This window comes from Oryza brachyantha, chromosome 7 (genome assembly GCF_000231095.2).
Source record: "Oryza brachyantha chromosome 7, ObraRS2, whole genome shotgun sequence".
Classification (NCBI taxonomy): Eukaryota; Viridiplantae; Streptophyta; class Magnoliopsida; order Poales; family Poaceae; genus Oryza; species Oryza brachyantha.
In genome coordinates, this window is record NC_023169.2 from 9,124,711 (window position 1) to 9,146,458 (window position 21,748).

The 21,748-nt window shown below is 44.0% G+C and overlaps 2 protein-coding genes across 2 annotated transcripts; one reads left to right on the forward strand and one right to left on the reverse strand.

Moving 5' to 3' along the window:
• Positions 1-755: 755 nt before the first annotated feature.
• On the forward strand, positions 756-3,573 carry LOC102720341 (CRIB domain-containing protein RIC7-like). Its single transcript, XM_006657594.3, has 5 exons — positions 756-1,064; positions 1,222-1,358; positions 1,479-1,600; positions 2,031-2,121; positions 2,770-3,573. Exons 2-5 carry the CDS (start codon positions 1,298-1,300, stop codon positions 3,222-3,224), a joined length of 729 nt encoding a protein of 242 aa, XP_006657657.2. The 5' UTR covers positions 756-1,064; positions 1,222-1,297; the 3' UTR covers positions 3,225-3,573.
• A 3,978-nt stretch (positions 3,574-7,551) lies between these two features.
• Positions 7,552-19,884, reverse strand: LOC102720615 (probable E3 ubiquitin-protein ligase XBOS34). Its single transcript, XM_006657595.3, has 9 exons — positions 19,405-19,884; positions 19,199-19,313; positions 11,602-11,682; positions 11,430-11,518; positions 11,247-11,338; positions 11,021-11,102; positions 10,292-10,394; positions 9,342-9,427; positions 7,552-8,621 (listed from the first exon to the last, which is right to left on the reverse strand). Exons 1-9 carry the CDS (start codon positions 19,504-19,506, stop codon positions 7,845-7,847), a joined length of 1,527 nt encoding a protein of 508 aa, XP_006657658.1. The 5' UTR covers positions 19,507-19,884; the 3' UTR covers positions 7,552-7,844.
• Between the last annotated feature and the right edge of the window lie 1,864 nt (positions 19,885-21,748).

Here is a 21,748-nt window from a genome sequence, read left to right on the forward strand (position 1 = left end):
TGCTAGGAAACTAGACTTGAATTCATTCTGTGCTGGTCCGTAAACTGCCATTAAAATCCAATCAAACTTATCTAGTTTATTGCGTAGATGAAATTTAACGAAAAATTCCCCTTCCACAATAAGAGACAGATCCATCACTGATGCATGAATTCCTAGGATGATACCCCCAAATCTCCCGCGAGAAGGTAAACAATGCCAAACGAAATCCGCCTGGCCTGCCAAGCAATTAAGGTTTATCTTTGACATATCACTCTTTCTGGGCTCTTCAAGAGCGACAAAATCTAGATTATGATCCTTAATGATGTCAGCAACATAGTGATACTTAGCCAAGTCATAAAGACATCTGCTATTCCAAAATATGCCTTTCATCGTGAACCACTTTTAGATTTCTTTTTTTTAGCCTGATTTGGATTTTCGAGGGGTAGCTATGAGCTCACAAATTGATGTGCTCAGCTCTGCCTCATCCAAATCTACCTCAGAAACTTCTTTAACTAAATGTGCGAGTAGGACGCCATCTGTTTTAGAATCCTCGTCCTCACTATCATCAAAGGGATATGTAACCATAGTACTATCGTTCTTTTTTTCCTTTATTTCTATAAATAAAAAAAGGTAATGCTCGAGGAACTCCTGGTGTTGTATGTAGCCAAAGTTATTTCAAGCAGCAACACTATATTTAGGTTACATCCTCTGCAGCCTCCAGCAAGATTTGCCATAACAGCATCCTCTTTATATAGCCACAGGAAAGGACTGGCTGCCCCATTCCTGCATCCATGCATTGCATGGTGGAATAACAGGAGAACAGCTCAAAGGGTTTCATGGCCCTTCAAAAAATTGCTAGGCATAAGATAGAAACTTCTTCTTCTTCTTACCCTCAATAATCCCCATCCACCCACAAGGCGCCCCTCCGCTGCGCTTTGGCTTGGCAACGCGGAGGGAGGGTCACGCAATAATACTCGAGGAATTAAGAAGAGATTTGAGGGAGGAGCAGCATAATTAATATGCCATTGGCCTAACAAGAAGATTTGGATCTTGTTTACAGCAAATTTTGAGGCTGCCCTGGCAGAGTAAGCATGCATATGTTCTCTCGTGTGATCATCCCGAGTTCATACAACATGTTTTGGTTATCTTATTGAGATTTTGGGACATCTTGGCTGCATGATTTCCTTTGTTGTATGGTATGTTTTCATTGCACAATTCTGTTGTGTGTTTTTTCTCCGGTAGCGATTTTGACAATTAATTAAGAAGAGAAGGTGCTTGCACACACACATAATAAGGAGTTAGCAGAGGTGAAAAGGGCATGAGCACAAAGATGAAGAAGGGAATCCTAAGACCGTTCCGCTACATCTCTAACATGATGGGTAGGTTATGTTCTGTTCATGTGCCAATCTTTTGTAAGAGAATACATGACACTTTTGTCATGATAAAGTAATGAAGCTATATATGAATTTTGCATGACCAAAATTATGGTGGCGTGCCAGATGGTAAGGATGCACAGGAGATGCAAATTGGATTCCCCACGGATGTGAAACATGTGGCACATATTGGATGGGATGGCCCCAGTGTCCCCAACAACAATAATGCTGCTGGAGCACCTACTTGGGTAATTTGCAAATTACACAATAAAATGTTTGAAACGTTGGGATGAAATGTTAGTGTCTATTTCTTTTAATAATGTCATCCCAATTTTATCATAGAAATGGATAATGCTTTTTATTTTTTTTTTGTCTTAACAACGGGTATGGTGCCATATAGGCCCCTATCTTTTTTGTTTAGGCTTATGACCCAAAATTTGATTTTAATTTCTTTATCGTAGTTTATTCGTTGGCTTTTATTTTTAAATCTCTAAGATACTTATATAAATATAATTGTTTTACTTATGATTAAATCCAACGAAATAAGAGACTAGCTATAGTATTTCACTACTTCTATAGCTTCCAAAACTCTTGGTGCATTATGTGCCGAGACGGGAGATGCAACGTTCATCTTCCATTATCTTAAAAATAAAAATGTTTACATCACATACCTGACAGATGAAGGATTACCACTCGGCGCCACTGGACTCAGCCTCATTTAGGAGTGACAGAGGGGGCTCTGCTGCATCAAATCCATGGGCTTCTCAAGGTTAATGTCACGTACATCTCATCAATTGCCACGAACTTTTCACCTTAACTCTTATTATAGTGAGCGCAATTCAAATTTTGGTTTCTTCTTAACGTGTACACAGTATTAGTCATGTTAGAAGCGATGCCGTTTGGTTCAGTTTTCGTTCCTGAAATGACCGAACATCTATGTAAAAACAAAATTATGCGAAAAATATGAAATGGATGTAATAGTATATATATATATCCATTTCATATTATAAGATGTTCTGATCATTTCTAGATTCATATAGGCAGTAATGGATCTGAGAAAATATATAAAACATATTTATTTACTTATGAATAAATCTAGATAAGACTAAAACATGTTATAACATAAAATGGATGGATTATGTTGATCATGTTCAAAGTGATGATTTTTTAGGTAAATGGCTACATTCATTTTAGGTTATAACTTATAAGAGTGTTTTAGCTTTCTCTATATTCATACTAACACCGATGAATCTCGTACGACCCCTACATTTTATAACCTAAAACGGAGCGATTATAAAAGAAACTGTCATTGCCTTAAAATAGTCTTTTTCATTGCCTTAATAGTCGTTTAAAGCGATCCTGATCTTAGTTTGATTAGTTTTTGTTCTTGTAATCTAATGAACATTTTTTATGACAGAAATCGTCGTAGATGGAGGAAGCCTAGGAGACACATCCTTCAGAGAAACCCAAAGCGAGGCCGGCAGCATGGACATCACCGCCGGCGACTCCCCGCCGTCGCCCAACACCCGCCGGTCGAGGCGGCACCGCTCCCGGGGCTCCGCCGCGACGTCCTCCATGGACTGCACGGGAACCGAGGCCGGCTCGGAGAAGAAGGAGAAGGCCAAGAAGAGCTCCCGCGGCAAGAACCGTAAGAAGGACAAGTCCGACAAGTCGGCCGCCGCCGGCGACGACGCGGCGGCCGCTGGCGCCACCTGCCAGGACCTCCCCGCCGTGCCCAAGAAGTCCAACCGCCGGAAAAACAAGGGCAGCTCGGAGGGCAGCGGCGCGTCCGCTCCAGCCAAGGACGCCGGCGCCGCGGCAGAGGAGTCGGCGGCGCCATTACCGCCGGCGATCGAAGAAGCTAAGGATTGATCAAATTTTTTGGGAGACGACGAAACTAATTAATCTACTTCTCTCACGCTCCGGATCGAGTGCTTCGGTTTAGGTGTGGATGGTATAACGGTTTATATAGAGTGCTCGGATGCAATGCATGCATGGCCATGGCCGGCGTCCATGCATGCATGGCTACACGTATGTTTACGCGCCTTCTTTTTTGGCATTCGGACAAGAAAAAAACTGTACTGGGGTGTGCACGCCCTAATGCATACTGATCCTTTCCTCTCAATATTTTTTTTCTTTCTCTCTCGATCTCTACTGTAATACTATTCGATATCGACATTATTTTTATGAACACGCATGCTGTCTTGTTCCCGGGCTGGTATATATAAAGTCTATATCGGCTGATCTGGTTTATGCCATGGTTGTTGTATAAGGGTGAAATGATCGTTCGACTCTTCTAAGATGCATATCAAATGGGATCCTCCGCAATACTACTCACTGACATGTGGATCCTACAAGATTTGAACTCAATGCATATATGGTACTAGTAACTTTGTGTATTCTTTGGTAAACAAAATGGTACTCCCTCCGTCCCTAAATGTTTAACGCCGTTGACTTTTTTATACATGTTTGACCATTTATTTTATTCATTTTTTAAAAATATGTAAAGCTATATATATGCATAAAAATATACTTAACAATAAATAAAATAATATAAAAATAATTAATAATTTTGAAATTTTTTTAATAAGACGAATGGTCAAACGTGCATAAAAAAATCAACATTGTTAAATATTTAGGGACAAAGATACATCCTAGAGAAAACTGATTGTTCACAAGACTGAGATTAAGATCAAACAGTTGGAGTCATCTTCAACCTTCAGCCAGCCAACAGAGATAAGGAGGGGGGTGGAAGGAAGAACTGAGCTTCGTTCGATTAGGTTTAGTCTTTTTTTGGTTTGGGTTAATTGTATGGAAGGCAGGTGACGAGGCGTTGTGGCGGCGGAGGATGCATGGTGGTGCGCGTGCCGGGGTCAGGGAGAGGGAGAGAGGAAACTTTAGGCCATTCCCGATCCAATGACTAGGATGGTGTCTATAACATTAAATAAGTTGACACATAGAATGAAAGATGATGTGCCAAGTGAATAAATGAGAAAAGAGAATGAACCATGTTTTGCATGAGACATGGTTTCTACACAACATCCAAAATATCATGTGAGATAAGTAGTATTAAATTAAAGTATGAAATAATAGTGTTTGCGTTGGAAGAGTAGTGTCTAGTACTAGTTTCTTGATGATAGAGAGTTTATAAAAACTATATCTAGTGTTATGGGTTGGGAATGCCGTGACTCTATGCTCATGACTCCACGTTTTGGGTTGTGTCCGCTTTGGCTTATTGCTGAAAGATGAAAGATTTTTTATTTTTATAATAACTATTTAATGATATCTATACTACTATAAGCATTAGTAGTGGTACTCTTTTTTTATCTATACACTATTTTTAAAAGAAAAAATAATAGTGGATTCTATATATTAACCGTTCCAATTAACTCTACTTAGTATGATAAGAAAAGAATCATGAGATTAATAGATCCACATGTTAATAACAAATATATGTAAAGATCATATAAAAAATAATGCTAATAGCATGTTATGATATTTTTTAAAAGTTAAAATCCCGTTACAAAGCACAGACAAATGTACTAGTCATCCATAAAACTAATATTACAAAGTTAAAAATCTATGAAATATGAAACTTCCTATAAAAATATGCACGGTAGAACTGTTCAGAAAACATCCGTGCAAAAGCCAAGAAAACTGTTGAGAAAATCTAAGAGAAAACGTTGTGTATGACGTAGTGAGGGATGTATTGGTAGAAAGGATGTGTTACATTACGCTCATATGAATTGCGAGGTAATCATGGCAGTCCACAAGCGACTTATACATTATGTAGAAAAAAAATCAAACGATTAACACATAACTAGCCCTCTTGTTATGAGATTTGTACGACAAAAATGATACTTCCGAAAAAATGTCCCATTTGGTAGAGCTTCAACTCTCGAATTCTAGTATTTGAGCTAGATCTATGAAGCTACTCGGTGGCCACTCCACCCTTACTCTATATTATAAGATTTTATATTATAAGATTTTATGAGTTTGCCTAGATTTATCCATATATCAGTATATATGTTTTATATATGTGTCTAAATTTATTAACACATAAATAAATCTAAACAAGACAGAAAGTCTTATAACGTTGAATTAACGGAGAGAATATTCCATAGTGATCTAGTCTATTTGGGTTTTAGGCCATGTTTAGTTCCTAAAAATTTTCATCCAAAAATATTAAAAAAATCACATCGAATCTTTAGACACCTAAATAGAGTATTAAACACGGATAAAACGAAAAACTAATTGTACAATTATGTGAGAAATCGTGAGACGAATTTTTTAGACTAATTGTACAATTACGTGATTAGCCATAAGTGCTACAGTAACTCACATGCGCGCTAATGACGGATTAATTAGGCTCAAAAGATTTGTCTCGAGGTTTCCAGGCCAGCCATGAAATTCGTTTTTTTATTCGAGTCCTAAAACCCCTTCCGACATCCGATCAAACGTCTGATGTGCCACCTAAAATTTTTTATTTCACCAACTAAACACCTCCTTAGCTCCATCTAACCAAGATATACTCCTTCCATCTCAAAATAAACAAAATTTTTATTTTTTTACCTACAATTTTTGACTCTTCATCTTATTCAAATTTTTTTTGCGAATTGATATTTTTGTTTTTATTAGATGATAAATCATGAATAATACTTTACATGTAACTAATTTTTTTCTAATTTCCTAAAAAAATTTTAAATAAAATGAATGGTCAAACGTTGAACACGGAAACCGAAGAATTAATTTTTGTTACTGAGGAAGTAAGAGCTAGAGGTGTACCAAACATCAAAGTGCGTGTCGCAATCACATCGCAACTGCAGAGCTGTCATGCGACAATTTGGTTGATGCGACAACGGGCTAGAGGGAGCGTCCTACCCCAGGTCCCCAGTTCCCCGCCCTTCAAAGAATACGGATCCGATGGATCCTACCTATCACTGAGGACTCGGTTGCTAGAATTCTTGGTTGCCGGATCTGAGGCATCCTTTTTCGTCATTGGCGGTTTGTTCGTTGCTACTCCCTCCGTTTCATTAACACAAAATTTTATAGTCTTATCTATATTAAAAATATAGATACTAATGAATCTAGATATATATATATAAATTATATGTATTTATTAATTGATAAATTTAGGAAAAATTCCATCTATAGTACAAACTTTTGAGCGATACCAAAAAAACACCACATAACTTCTCACCTTCCCAACAATACCACAAAATAGTAAAACATTTATATTTTATAGGACCAAAATACCCTTGTGCAAAGTGAAGAAGAACAATATTGATAATATTTTCTTTGGACGAAAATTTTCTTACAGCAGGTGCACGTAATTAAGAAATAATGATAAAAAAACAAGGTGCTCACCATGCATGTCATCTTGGTTTTTAACAACTAGATTTTTTTAAAAAAATAAAATTATGTTTTTAAAAAAATAGAGATTTAAAAATAAAAGAAGAAACGATCGATAATACTTTTTTTCCACATAAGAAAAGGAAACGAACGATTCAATATATCGCACAAGATTTCTCCCGTCACACTTCTCCACGGTGCACAGGGGTATTTTAGTTCTACAAAATGTAAACATTCTACGTCTGTTGCATTTTAGGGTATTATTGGGAAAGTGAGAAGTTCTGTGGCATTTGTTGATACCGCTTAAAAGTTTGTGCTAAGATAAATTTTCCCATAAATTTAGACATAGCCATATGAAATGGAGGTAGTAGTACCTACCTTAGTAATACCTAGTGTACATGCCGGTTATGCGCAATGTCTTGCCAATCCATTGCTGTTATGCAAACAGCAGCGTAGCTGAAAAACTTTAGCCAAACAATGTTGTGAACCTATTTTCATGAATTACATCATAACTTGTACAGGCAACCAAATGGCGAATATTTTATTAAGGTGCATGTTCATGGCAGTATGGTGATGCTCAGAATTGCAGGGGATGGCAATTGTGCACAGGTTTCAGTACCACCTTTTGTTGCTAAGTCCATAAAAAAACGTATTAGCTGGGTGAACCTGCTCTGCAAATTATTTAGCAAGCTATTGTTATACTTGTATTTTTTTAAAAAAAAATCTGTCATATCTGCTGGTAAACCAGCTCTATGTGATAATAAAATTTGAAGCAGGTAATTACGACCGTTATTTATTTTTCACCAGTGAAAGAAGACCTTAAAAATCTATTAAAGAAAAAAAAAGGTTTAGCTGCAACATTACCAGCTGCCAGATAAATGCCAACACTTAATCTTCTGTATACTATATAATCTCTCATATATACATGTACACAAGTTCCCTACTGTGATGTATAATTGATAGCTTCAAGTAATGCACAGCACATAATGTATAATTTTTTTTAGTACAAACTGTAACAACAAAATCACAGCGACAGCATGACATACCTTAACAGATGGAGATTTTTCCATCAGAAATTATAACGAGGAAGAAACATCCAGTGTTCATTCCCATGTCTACTATTTCAACTGTTCCAATTGCTCAAACAGCATAGAGGCGGACAATCTGGTTAATCTTGGCTCGACAAATTGGGCACCCCCATTTCTTTGATTCTATATCCTTCAAGCAGGTCATGCAACCAGCCATGTGACCACATGGGATGCAGGCACCTTCCACAGGAGCATCCAAACAAATAACACAAGTGCCCGGGGGAGTGTTACCGCTGCTGCTCGCGTTAGCGTCGCTTTCCACAGGTTTTGCATTTCCAGGGCTTACCGCTGTACCACCTTCGGTAGACGGCATGGTTACAGCAACTGGTGTGGAATCTATTGATGGATACTGAACAGGACCATCATAGAAGGTCTCCACAGCAAGTGGCGGCGCAGTTGGGACTGGAAGAGATGGAGGTGCCTCCGGTGGAACCACCAAAGTGTTGGTTTGGCTTTTGTTGTGTTTGGACGAACTTTGCCCCGAGCTTGTTCCAGGAACGTCCCACCCATTGTATGTGCTACTGCTTGATGTATTGGCTGATGCTTGGCCACTTGTCTTTGAAGGCGCGGAAGTATCTGGTGGGCCCCATCCGTTGAGGGAGTTGCTTGGAGGGTTTCCCCAATCATTGGTCGCAGTAGTTGATGCTATTGGCTGAACATTGGGTACTCCCTCGGCTATAGCTGACTGGATGGATGCATTGATAGCCATCACTAACTCAGCATCCTCCTTGCTGGGTGGGGATGGCCCTGGTGGTGCTGAAGATGCTGGTAATGGATTTGGCAGTGAGGCATTCGTTTGTTGAGCAGGAATCATGCTGATGCTTGCAGCCTAAAACAAAGTGGTTCAGAAAAAAAAATAGAGCATTTGTTTCACCATAAAAAATGACAATTTACTGATGACTAATCAAATTAAGTTGCTACTCCATTTTTTTATTTCATGTCGTTGAATTTCGTGATTACATCTGACCGTTTGTCTTATTCAAAAATTTTATCTAAATATGCAAAATTAAAAGTCATACTTAGTTCCTATAGTAATAAATCAAATCGTTACAAAATAATTAATAGTTATAAATTTTTTTAAACAAGACAAATGGTCAAACGTAAACCTAAAAGCTAATAGCGTCAAATAAAAAAAATATGGAGGGAATATGATCATCACTAAAGATATTTGATAAATAACCAACTATTGCTCTAGAGTACAAGTATTTCTGTTAAATTCAGCAACAGGGGATTGCTATTCAAATGACCATTCAGAATATACTACTACCCATAGCTAAGGAATTCACCGAAGGCCGAGCTCGTTTGAAGAAGGATGGGTGTTAGTTATTCGGCGCAGAAAACGTAGTAATAGATTAGTACATGATTAATTAATTATTAATTATTAAAAATATATAAAATAGATTAATATGATTTTTTAAAGCAACTTTCCTATAGAATTTTTTTGTAAAAAATACACCGTTTAGAAGTTCGGAAAGCATGCGTGCGAAAAACAAGGTAATCTGGGGTTAGTATAGAGGGGGCCGAATGCAGCCGAAGTTCGGTTTTTCACCTGTGCTATGCCACAACATGCATTATAAAACCATTGTAGCTGCTGTTTGTCACCATCACACACTGATAGAAGTCTGTATCGAGTTCCTGTCCCGAATATTTCAAATGAAATTAGAAATCAATAGATACATAATAGTTGGATTACAAGTAGTAACATTCCCATGTTTAATATAACTATTAAGTACAGATCATAGTTCACAAAAGGACCTCAAGAAACAATGTATGCATTTTGCATATAGAGCAAAAGGAAACACTATTTCAGGATAAAAAGGTCTTACACACCGAATAGAACTTTAGTAGGGAAACTGTGGATCCATTTATGTGGATGATGTTACACATTACCCTAATTTTCATCAGCGTAGAGCAGAATACGGCAAAAAGACAAGGGAAACATATACAACAAAAAATATCTTTAATTACTAGTGTTACTTGCATAGCAATTTAGGACGCCTGACGCAGATTCACCTCAATGTATTTAGGCTTTGTTCATAGGGCGCAGAAGGAAAAAATAATGGCATAAAAGAAATCCTAGCATGTACTTTCCTTCTCATTTATCTATTTTCGTTTTCAGGTTATCTTTATTTGAAGTATTGAGCACTTTATTAAAAATTGAAAAGTACAAAGAATCAGTTTTTACTTGAATCTGTGTAGTGTTATTACTTTTCGTTTCCTGTAGGCCAACATATATAAACAACCATAAAATCTTGAAACAAAACAATTCAGTTTTTCACATGTCAAATTAATGAAATGTGAGAATGAAGTTGACAACGTGCAACTTTTAGGTGTTAGAATACCAACAGATGTATTCATTTTTACTAAATTATATCTGAAACCTGAGATCAGCATAATGTAAGTTGAAATATTTAAGGCTGATAAAGAATTTAGGCAACACACACAAAAAAAAAATTTAGAATATGCACAAATACAGGACTGCAAACTAAAATAACATACTTGTTCCTTTATCGAAAATTGTCACGGAAGGATTGGCAACATTAAACTTTGGTTCCTCAAGTTGACATTTCCAAAGTTTAATTACTGCTTGTGGTTTAGAAGCCTGCTTGATCATAAAACGGAAATGTTAACATATAACAATCATTCTAGCCACAGAGCTGTAGAAATGCTGAAAAACAATTTAATACATAAAATAATGAGAAAGGAAGTGCAGTATATATTGCTGCAGTAAATAAAAATGGAATTTAGGATTTCACCAAAATCAAATGTGTGGTGCCCTTAATTCATCCAAATTTATATATTGCTTGTAGGGCAGCGGGAAGAAACGATGTGTTTATAATTATGGCATGGAAGGAATAAGTATGTGCTGCATAAATTGGCAATTTTCTATATGTACTTTTGGTCTGTGAGATTCCAACTAAATTTACCACCAATTTAAAGCAGGTGCGAAGTTAAATAATTTTCAATAGACTAAATAAATTAAGTAGCTAGTTGCCAAAGAAAAAACTAAAAAGTAAAGGGAGTTTGCCACTTCCTTTACACGTATATATTTATTTTTTTAGAGAATAGATATAAGGAAAACATGCACTAAAAATGCAGCAGAAATCCATTACGAATAATCTCATCTTAGTAAGAACAAGACACAGGAGTCCATCGATATGACTTGTACAATTTACTACATTAAAACCAAAGCAAATGAGCAATGACACAAGACTTTCAGTTTGCTACCTGCAATTCAGGGTATATTGCCAACTCAAGCTTGAGTGGCCTGGTTTGATTCCGTGCTTCACGGGGTAAAATCACTGCCCAACTGGAAATGCATTTAGACTTGGGGTTAAGAACTCATAAAATATGCCGCAACATGATTCTGACATCTATGAGCACTATGATACATATGTAAAATAATGCTGTGGATTATAGAAAAATACACAAAGGAAGTCAAAGAAAGTGTTACATTTTTCTAGTCAGGAATTGTGGAGCAATTGCTTCCAAAAAACCAGGGCCATAATTCTCCCTCATCCATCCACAAAAAAGAGCAATACGACCCTAAAAGTAATTAATGAACAACAAGCAAACAATAGAAATGAGTCATGACTACAACAATGTGAACTAAAAATGTTGCAGGGAAAAAGCATACCTCTATGGCTCGTACAACATTTACATGACCCTTTTCTCTAGCCAAATCAAGTGCAGTGTGGCAATCATCATTTGTTATGTACGGATTAGCTGCAAGAATACACCATAAGATATCATCGTCGTAGAACTATCAAATGGCAGAAAAAAAGCCTGGTGAATATAAGCCATCATACCTCCATGAGATAGAAGCAAATGAACGGTCTGCTCAAGACCTTTCTTGGCAGCATGGTGCAATGCAGTCCCACAATACGATCCTGCAGAATAAAAGAATGTGTTAGATGTGATAAAAACAATACTCTTTGAAGGAATAAGTCTTGGGCTGTTTGGTCTTGGTCTTGTGGTGTCCTACCCTTGTTTTTCAGCTTTTAGTTGCTAGGACAACATCTAGGACAAGTTGTTAGGATGCTTTAGGACAGGTGGTTAGGATGCTCTAGGACAGGTTGTTGAGATGCTCTAGGACAGCATCTTTTAGACTAGTAGGCAGCTATAAATATGTATCCAACCCTCCCCGGGAAGTGTATGGCATTTGGTGATAAGTAAACAGAAAATTGCTCCAAGTTTGAGTGTCATCCTCTCACCAATGAGAGTAACAATTGAGATACTGACATCTGGTATCAGAGCCAGAGGTCTTGAGTTCGAGTCCTGGCTAGCGCGCAATTAAATAAAATAATTACAGCGCCCACTCTAATATTCCACGCTTGAGACTTGAGGGGGTCTCGCGTGAGGGGGAATGTTGGAGTGTATAAAGTGAATTGCCCGCCTTTTCCTATCAGCTTAGGCTTTTAGGTGCAACTGGCTGGTGCATGCAACTTAACATGGTATCAGAGCCACACTTTCCTGTAGGTTGAACATCTCTTGCTCCTCCCCTTTCCAAGCTCGAGTGAGCACTCAGCCACCATCAACAGCAGCACCACCGGCTGCTCCTCCTTCCCCTCTCCCCTTCCCTTCTCCACGTAGCAGCCCCCCGGAGGCGCGCCATGTCCGACGGACAGTCTCGGCGTTCGGGCGCCTCGAGCACACGACGTTAGCAGGACGCCGAGCTCGCTGCAGCGCAAGAGCGCAGGCGAGCAGCGGCACAGACCGCAGCAGCAGCAGCAAGGGCAGCAAGGCTGGCAGCAGCGGAGTTGGCGGCGATCAGGGCGGAGGCAGAAGCAGAGGAGGCGGAAGATGCAGCACGTGCGGCGGAGGCTGAGGTTGAGACCTTGCGTAGCAGCATCAACGGCTCCATCGTCGGCGACATCACCGCCGACAGGGACCTTGAGGAGCTGGCGAGAGGAAGGGTGCGGGAGCGGACAATACGGTGGGCAGCAGCCCACCCCCATGGCGGCGGCGGTCCAGGGGACCACGCATCCGCCGACGGCGCCCCAAGTGAGGGCGCGTGCGGCAACGGTAGCCCAGATGGGCGCAGGCGTGCCGGCGGCAACCCAGAGAACACACGCTGTGGCGGCTACCCTCCCGGTGATGGCGGCCGGATCTACGGAGAGCGCGGCCCTCACAGGTAGCGCGACTCTCCCTCCCCTGACCGGCGCCATGGCTACCACGGCATCCAAGCGGTGGTCAGGGACTTTGGTCCCGGTGGTGGGTGGCCTACCCTCACCAAGACCAACTACATCGAGTGGGCCGCGGTGATGAGGGTGAGGCTCCAGGTGCGGCACATGTGGGAGGCAGTTCGGTATGGCGACGTCGACTACGATGAAGACCGACGGGCGCTGAATGCCCTCATCGCTGCAGTTCCATCCGAGATGCAGTTTTCGCTTTCGCAAAAGCGGACTGCCAAGGAGGCCTGGGACGCCATCGCTGCGGCACGCATCGGCAGCGATCGCGCCCGCAAGAGCACGCTGCAAGCACTCCGCAAGGAGTGGGAGAACCTGGCCTTCAAGCCAGGTGAGGACATCGATGATTTTGCCCTCCGTCTCAACACTCTGTTGCAGAAGATGGTGCAGTACGGCGACGACACCTACAACGAGGAGAGAGCTGTCGAGAAGCTCTTCCGCTGCATCCCAGAGAAGTATAAGCAGATTGCCCGCTCCATCGAGTCTCTGCTGGACCTCTCCACGATGACGATCGAGGCGGCGATTGGTCGCCTCAAGGTCGTCGACGGCGATGAGCCACAGCCCCTCTCCGGGCCCATCACCATTGGCGGGAAGCTCCATCTCACTCGGGAGCAGTGGGAGGCCTGCCAGGGTGATGGGAAAAAGGGGGAGTCCTCCTCGGTAGGCGGCCGCAAGCGCGGCAATCTGCACAAGGGGCGCGGAGGCGTCCGGGTCAGGTTGCGAGGACGCATTCGGGGTGGAGCCCGCGGAGGCGTCCAGGGCGGCACCACCGGCAACCGCAGGCCGACGCGAGACGACGCCTGCTGCAACTGTGGCAAGTCTGGCCACTGGGCCAAGGACTGCCGACAACCACGACAAGGCCAAGCCAACGCCGCACAAGTGGAGGAAGAACCAGCCCTGCTCCTGGCACACGCAAGCATCGAGCTATCTCCAGCGGCACCGGCCGCATCGGCTTTCCTCCACCTAGAAGAGCCGAAGGCACGAGCCCTCCTTGGCGACGACTCCAACGACAAGACTGATGGATGGGTCCTCGACACCGGGGCCACCCATCACATGACCGGTCGACGGGAGTTCTTCACCGAGCTTGATCCCAGCGTCCGAGGCTTCGTCAAGTTTGGGGATGCCTCTGGCGTGGATATCAAGGGCACCGGCTCCGTCATCTTCACCACCAAGTCCGGCGAGCACAGGCTGCTCACCGGAGTCTACTACATTCCCGCGCTGAGGAACTCCATCATCAGTATTGGACAGCTGGAAGAAGAGAAAGGCTCATGCGTGGTGATCAAGAACGGAGTCATGAGGATTTGGGATCGGCGCAAGATCGGGGAGCGCCGTGGTCGCCTCCTTGTCAAGGTAACCAAAGGCAACAACCGACTCTACATCCTCAACGTGCAGGCAGCACAACCCGTGTGCCTCGTCGCCCGCCGGGACGAGGCGTGGCAGTGGCACGAGCGCTTCGGCCATCTCCACTTCGAGGCCCTGAAGCGGCTCAGTACCAAGGAGATGGTGCGAGGCATGCCATGCTTTGACCACGTGGAGCAGTTCTGCGACGTCTGTGTGTTGACGAAGCAGAGGCGGCTCCCCTTTCCCCATCAGACGAGCTTCCGAGCCAAGGAGCGGCTCGAGCTCGTGCACGGGGATTTGTGTGGCCCGGTGACTCCGGCCACACCAGGAGGACGACGCTTCTTCTTGCTGCTCGTCGACGACCTCTCTCGCTACATGTGGGTGACGGTCCTCGGTAGCAAGGGAGAGGCTGCGGACGCCATTAGGCGCACGCAGGCTGCTGCGGAGGCGGAGTGCGGCCGCAAGTTGCGCATCCTGCGCACCGACAACGGCGGCGAATTCACGGCGGCTGAATTCGCGTCGTACTGTGCCGATGAAGGAATTCACCACCACTACTCCGCGCCGTACAGCCCACAGCAGAACGGCGTCGTTGAGCGGCGCAACCAGACGGTTGTGGGGATGGCTCGAGCCCTCCTCAAGCAGAGAGGAATGCCGGCTCTCTTCTGGGGGGAGGCGGTGGTAACGACTGTCTACATCCTCAACCGCTCACCTACCAAGGCTCTCGATGGCAGGACGCCGTACGAGGCTTGGCATGGGCGCAAGCCATCGGTCTCCCACCTGCGAGTCTTTGGCTGCCTCGCGTTCGCCAAGGAGCTTGGCCACATCGGCAAGCTCAACGACAGGAGCATCCCAGGGGTGTTCATCGGCTACACGGAAGGCTCGAAGGCCTACCGCATCCTCGACCCGGCGACACAGCGTGTGCGCACGGCGCGCGACGTGGTGTTTGACGAAGGGCGCGGATGGACATGGGACAAGACGGTGGACAACGGCTCTACTCCGACGTATGACGACTTCACTGTCGAGTACATCCACTTCAGGGAAGCTGGGGGAGTGGGCAGCTCCCCTTCACCGAGCGTGCCTACCCCAGTCTCCGATTCTCCACCAACTCCAGCACCCACCACTTCGGCAGCGCCACGCTCTCGAGCCATGACTTTGGCTGCGCCGCGCTCTACGCCGACACCACCACAGTTGGCGACCCCACGCACTCCGACACCACCAGCCACCCCTCCGGGCACGTCCACACCAACACCAGCTCACGTCGAGCGCAGCCCGGTGCAGTTCGCTACTCCGCTCTCACACGATGAGCGCATCGACGCCTACCATGATGGAGAGCCCCTGCGGTACCGTACGATGGAGGACCTTCTCGGCGACCAGCCAGTGCCGGGACTGGTGCCTCATGACCTGGAGGAACAGCTGCACCTTGCGTGCGACGACGGCGAGCCTCGGTCCTTCGCAGAGGCCGAGAGACACGCGGCATGGCGCGCCGCGATGAAGGCGGAATTGGACGCGGTTAAGGAGAACCGCACCTGGGAGCTTGCTGACCTCCCTCATGGTCATCGTGCGATCTCTCTTAAGTGGGTGTTCAAGCTGAAGAGGGATGAAGCCGGAGTCATCGTCAGGCACAAGGCTCGCTTGGTGGCACGTGGTTTCGTGCAGCAGGAGGGGATCGACTTCGACGATGCCTTCGCCCCAGTGGCACGGATGGAATCCGTGCGACTCCTTGCGCTGGCAGCTCAGGAAGGCTGGCGCATCCATCACATGGACGTCAAGTCGGCGTTCCTCAACGGCGACTTGAAGGAGGAGGTCTACGTGCACCAGCCGCCGGGTTTTGCGATCCCCGGCAAGGAGGGCAAGGTGCTACGTCTGCACAAGGCCTTGTACGGCCTGCGGCAGGCACCGAGGGCGTGGAATGCCAAGTTGGATTCCACGCTCAAGAGGATGGGCTTCGAGCCAAGCCCGCACGAGGCTGCTATCTACCGGCGGGGAAATGGAGGAAATACCCTGCTGGTGGGTGTTTATGTTGATGACTTGGTGATCACTGGCACCAAGGATACGGAGGTGGCAGCGTTCAAGGAAGACATGAAGGCCACTTTCCAGATGAGTGACTTGGGGCCCCTCTCCTTCTATCTGGGGATCGAGGTGCACCAAGATGACTCTGGGATCACACTTCGCCAGACTGCCTACGCCAAGCGCGTAGTTGAACTCGCTGGGCTCAACGATTGCAACCCAGCCCTCACCACGATGGAGGAGAGGCTGAAGCTGAGCCGGGCCAGCACGGCGGAGGAGGTGGACGCTACGCAGTACCGGCGTCTTGTGGGGAGTCTTCGCTATCTCACCCACACACGGCCGGACTTGGCATTCTCCGTTGGCTACGTTAGTCGGTTCATGCAACGACCGACGACGGAGCACCAGCAGGCTGTGAAGAGGATCATCCGCTACGTTGCGAGGACTCTCGACCACGGCCTCTACTACCCGAGGTGCCCTGGAAAGGCACAGTTCATTGGGTACACCGACAACGACCACGCCGGCGATATCGACACTAGCAAGAGCACGAGCGGGATTCTCTTCTTCCTCGGCAAGTGCCTCGTTAGCTGGCAGTCGATCAAGCAGCAGGTGGTGGCCCTATCCAGCTGCGAGGCCGAGTACATAGCGGCTTCCACTGCCTCGACCCAGGCACTCTGGCTTGCTCGACTGCTCGGTGATCTCCTCGGCCGAGACACTGGAGTGGTGGAGCTTAGGGTGGACAGCAAGTCCGCTCTGGCCCTGGCAAGAAATCCTGTTTTTCATGAACGGAGCAAGCACATCCGGGTGAGGTACCACTTCATTCGCGACTGCTTGGAGGAAGGGAGCATCAAGGCAAGCTACATCAACACCAAGGACCAGCTTGCGGATCTGCTTACCAAGCCCCTTGGTAGGATCAAGTTCCTTGAGCTTTGCTCTCGGATCGGGATGGCTCAACTTTCTCACAAGACGACGCACCAGACTTAGGGGGAGAATGAAGGAATAAGTCTTGGGCTGTTTGGTCTTGGTCTTGTGGTGTCCTACCCTTGTTTTTCAGCTTTTAGTTGCTAGGACAGCATCTAGGACAAGTTGTAGGATGCTCTAGGACAGGTGGTTAGGATGCTCTAGGACAGGTTGTTGAGATGCTCTAGGACAGCATCTTTTAGACTAGTAGGCAGCTATAAATATGTATCCAACCCTCCCCGGGAAGTGTATGGCATTTGGTGATAAGTAAACAGAAAATTGCTCCAAGTTTGAGTGTCATCCTCTCACCAATGAGAGTAACAATTGAGATACTGACACTCTTAGTGGCCTTCCCACTTGAAGTACGCACATATTCAGCGAGGATCCCAAAGATTAATGTAAGTGCAGCAAAGGACATTAAATCTCATTTGGACTGAACTTTGCTAGAAACTAAGTTCCTATATTCAGACAAGGACACTTGTGGCCAAATCAGAGGAGATTTGGCCATCCGAATTGCGACAAAAAATGGGGGCAAGAAAAAATAATACTAGCAAATTGATCTAAGAATACTATTGGATTTGGGTGCTTCACTTGACAAATAATTTCTACAGAGGTTCCAAGCTCTTCATTTATATATGGAGTATTTTGACAAATCAAAACAAGTGAGGAGATATGATAAACATATGAGAGGAAACAACTTAGTACTGTCATTTTAGAAGATATAGAATGAGTAGTATTCCCTCCTTTTCAGGTTATAAGACTTTGTGGCTTCACCTAGATTCATCCATGTCTCAATGCATATGTTTTATATGTGTCTAGATTCATTAGCACACATATGAATCTAGGCAAAGCTAGGAAGTCTTATAACCTAAAACAGGGGGAATAGTAAGTGTGTGAATGAGATCATGTGGGAGAAAAAACAAATAGGAAATATCATTGGAAAAACCTTATAATATTTACATTGAAACATATACCAACAAAACCTTGTCTAATATATCAAAATAGAGGGAGTCATTCAGAAAGATCACATTCAATGACACCCCCTGCATTGGAAGTACAAGGCCTATAATTTGAATGGTTTTGTCAACAATTATAACCCTACCATGGAGTAGAACTGTAGATTAATTGAGGTTTTCCATACAATATCCTCCATTTTATGCTGTATCATGTTCATCCGTTTATTACCACCCATACAAAGTATTCTCTCTTTTACAAGACATCATTAGCAAATTTAAACCATTTTCTCAGTGTTCCTCATTTCAACGCCTCAATCCTTCTGCAAAATCAAAGTGTCTTATATTTCTCAACCAAAGGAGTACATGGCTGTTTGGTTTGTGGTAAAAAAATGGAAATAGCACCACTTAACCTTATTGAAATTTGGCATTACCAATGTTTGCTCATCAAATTGCATGCCTATGAATTGCCAATTTTATGCTAGAAATAGATAAACTAGAAAACACAATAAACCATCCACGCCAATGATACCTAACCAAATTTTGGCGACAAACCGCTTAAGACAAATTTTGGCAATGGAAGAATTGGAATAGGCAAGAAACAGAGAAACATCCTACACTTCTTTCAAGTTGGTGCAATGTATATCAGTCCCACAATATTGATTTGGACATATAAACGCGAGAACTACTAAAAATGCAACCCAAAGAATTTTTTTTATATGCACAATCACCCAAGTCATCTATTTGAATTAGCAGGAGTTGACTTTAGCTTCATACCAAGTTATGCAAATATCTACATCCCTACTAATCTCGAAATTAACACACTTTGAGGCAGCCCAATAAATTCACTCACACCAACCCTGGGGAATTTCGACAAAGACTAACCCCTCTTTATGGGACAAAGAAGAACATTGGTAATATACGGTGAACTAATGCAGTACAACCAGAAGCACCCATACCAGGACGGTAGGCGTTCACGTTGGCACCCAATTCAATCAGCACTTGAACCACATTTATGAGATCATGCCGCATGCTCGCGACCATCAGGGGCGTCTTCCCTTCCTTGTCGATCCACTACAACCAAGCATCCACCCTCAACAACAAGACTAATAAGCAATCTAGAGGAGAGAAAAGAAAAAAAAAAGGAGAGGTTTTTAATCCTTGCCTCAAGACCCGCGCCCTGCGCCCGGAGTGCCCGAATCCCATCGGCGTTGCCGTAGTTCACCTGCTGATACAGCAGCTCCTCCTTGGATTGCGACAGCCCCATGCGGAAATCAGCAACTGCCGAGAAAGAAAAAGGAAGGCGCTTTTCTCGATCGACCTCGCCCCTAAAAGAGGAGAGATTTCCCCTTTCCGAAGAATCGCTCTGGGATCAGCAGAGCAGCTCAGACGCAAAGGAACGAAGGGGGAAAGAAAAAAGACCTAATCTTTCAGCCGGAATCGCAGAGAAAACCGAATCGGGGGGGAAAAGAAACCAAGAAACTGCTCGAGCAATTCGGGGGTCCTCCACCCCCCCAGCTCGCTCCGCGGAACTCCCACCCGCGGGGAGGGGAGATAGATTGCCGCCGCGGGAGGGAGGGAGGGAGGGGCGGTGGCGAGTGGCTGGCTGGGGATTGTGGGGAGATTTTCGGGTGGGAAGTTTCAATGCACCGGTCGCGGGTAGCTCGCCGGTGCCCGCTGCTGGCTGGCGAGTGGGTGGGAAGATGAATGAATCCCATGTTTTACAATTTTTATTATTGTCGTTCCGTGGCTTAGTGACGAAGGGATGGAACGGGACGTGATGATCGACGAAGTTACGCGGCTGTGATGAGACGTGTCCCTGTAATCCCCTGATTCGGTCGTCAAGGAACTAGGACGGCAATTCCGGTACGGGTACGGCTAACCGTCGGCTACCCGATCCGACGGGGACGGATACGGATATGATTTTTAACTCGTGGGTAATACTCGTACTTAACTGGAATTGACATGGGTACGGGTATGAGTATTTTTTCTCACACATGAGTAACCTGTTGGGTACCGAAAATAGTCTACATATGAATTTTGTCTAAAATCTTATTATGTTATTTATATAATAATATTTATGATGTACTCTCTTTTAGCTAAAAATTTTGATATGACCTATGTTTTGAAATTTTGATATGTGATGTAATATTGAATGGTTGAATCTGAACATCAGTTAATGTGCTATGTGCTATTATCGCTATGATTAGTTTGTTGTATTTGTTGGAATATTTTATTATAAGCAATATGTTGTATTTGTTAAAATTTTTTATGTGTGATGCAATGTTGTATTATGAACTGTATATTTAGTTTGTTGTATATATTGAAATAATTATTATGATGTGCTTTTGACATGTGAAATGGTAGACCCGACGGGTACTCGATACCCGCCCGGTACCCGATGGGTACGGGTATGGGTATAAGATTTTATCCGTGGGTATGGGTACGGGTAGGGAATTCTACCCGTAGTTTTCAAGTTAACAGGTGGGTAATTGCTCTACCCGTACTAAATCTGACCCAGTGCTATCCCTAAGAGGTTGCTAATAAGGCTTAGTTTAGTTTCTAAATTTTTTTTCCAAAAACATCACATCGAATTTTTGGACACCTAAATAAAGCATTAAATATAGATGAACCAAAAAACTAATTGCACAGTTACGGAAGAAATCTTGAGGCGAATCTTTTGAGCCTAATTAGTCCATGATTAACCATAAGTGCTATAGTAACCAACATGTGCTAACGACGGATTAATTAGGCTCAAAAGATTCGTATCGCGGTTTCCAGGCTAGCCGTGAAATTCGTTTTTTCATTCGTTTCCGAAACCCCTTCCGACATCCGGTCAAACATTTGACGTGACACTTCTTCCAAAAATTTTCTCAATCTAAACACCTGTCACGCCCAGAAATTTACACCAAATTTCTGAACAATAGCATGTATTAAATCTCGGTCCAGGAATCAGTCCGAGTACACACTATGACAAATCAATACATAGTTCCATGACTTAAAAACAAATAAAAACAATTATCTATCGAAATGCAGTGGAAAAGGAAAACAAACTAGACCATCTAATCTTCAACTCCAGCTGGCGAAGACGGCTCTACACCACAGGCATTCTCGACGGCGGACTGAACCTCACTTCAACCTTGTAACAACCTTCTTCCGACTTCTGACTCAGGCTCTGACACTTGCTCTGGTGGGGGAAAAATTAAGCAAGACTAAGTACAAACCATCGTACTCAACAAGTAACACCCACAAGAGGGGAGAATAATGAATGCAATTGGATAACAAAGATAGGCTAAGGTTAAATTGCACAAAGCTGCCGTAATTTAGCAAAACAATAAATAAAATAGACTGAAATAAAAGTAAAGTAACATTTAAAATAATCATCCACTGTTCAACGTTACACCACGTTGCAACATGCCCAGACTGCTGTCTAGCATTACACCACACTGCAACAGGGTCAACCCTCTGTCTAACGTTAAACCACGTTGCGACAGACCCAAACCACTGCC

Coding starts and splice junctions, on each gene's coding strand:
- LOC102720341 (XM_006657594.3), top strand. CDS start 1,298: ATGAGCACAAAGATGAAGAAGGGAATCCTAAGACCGTTCCGCTACATC. Junction 1,601..2,030: donor CTGCTGGAGCACCTACTTGG/GTAATTTGCAAA, acceptor CATACCTGACAG/ATGAAGGATTACCACTCGGC. Junction 2,122..2,769: donor AAATCCATGGGCTTCTCAAG/GTTAATGTCACG, acceptor TTTTTATGACAG/AAATCGTCGTAGATGGAGGA.
- LOC102720615 (XM_006657595.3), bottom strand. CDS start 19,506: ATGGGGCTGTCGCAATCCAAGGAGGAGCTGCTGTATCAGCAGGTGAAC. Junction 11,339..11,429: donor ATGTTGTACGAGCCATAGAG/GTATGCTTTTTC, acceptor AATTACTTTTAG/GGTCGTATTGCTCTTTTTTG. Junction 10,395..11,020: donor CAATATACCCTGAATTGCAG/GTAGCAAACTGA, acceptor ATGATCAAGCAG/GCTTCTAAACCACAAGCAGT.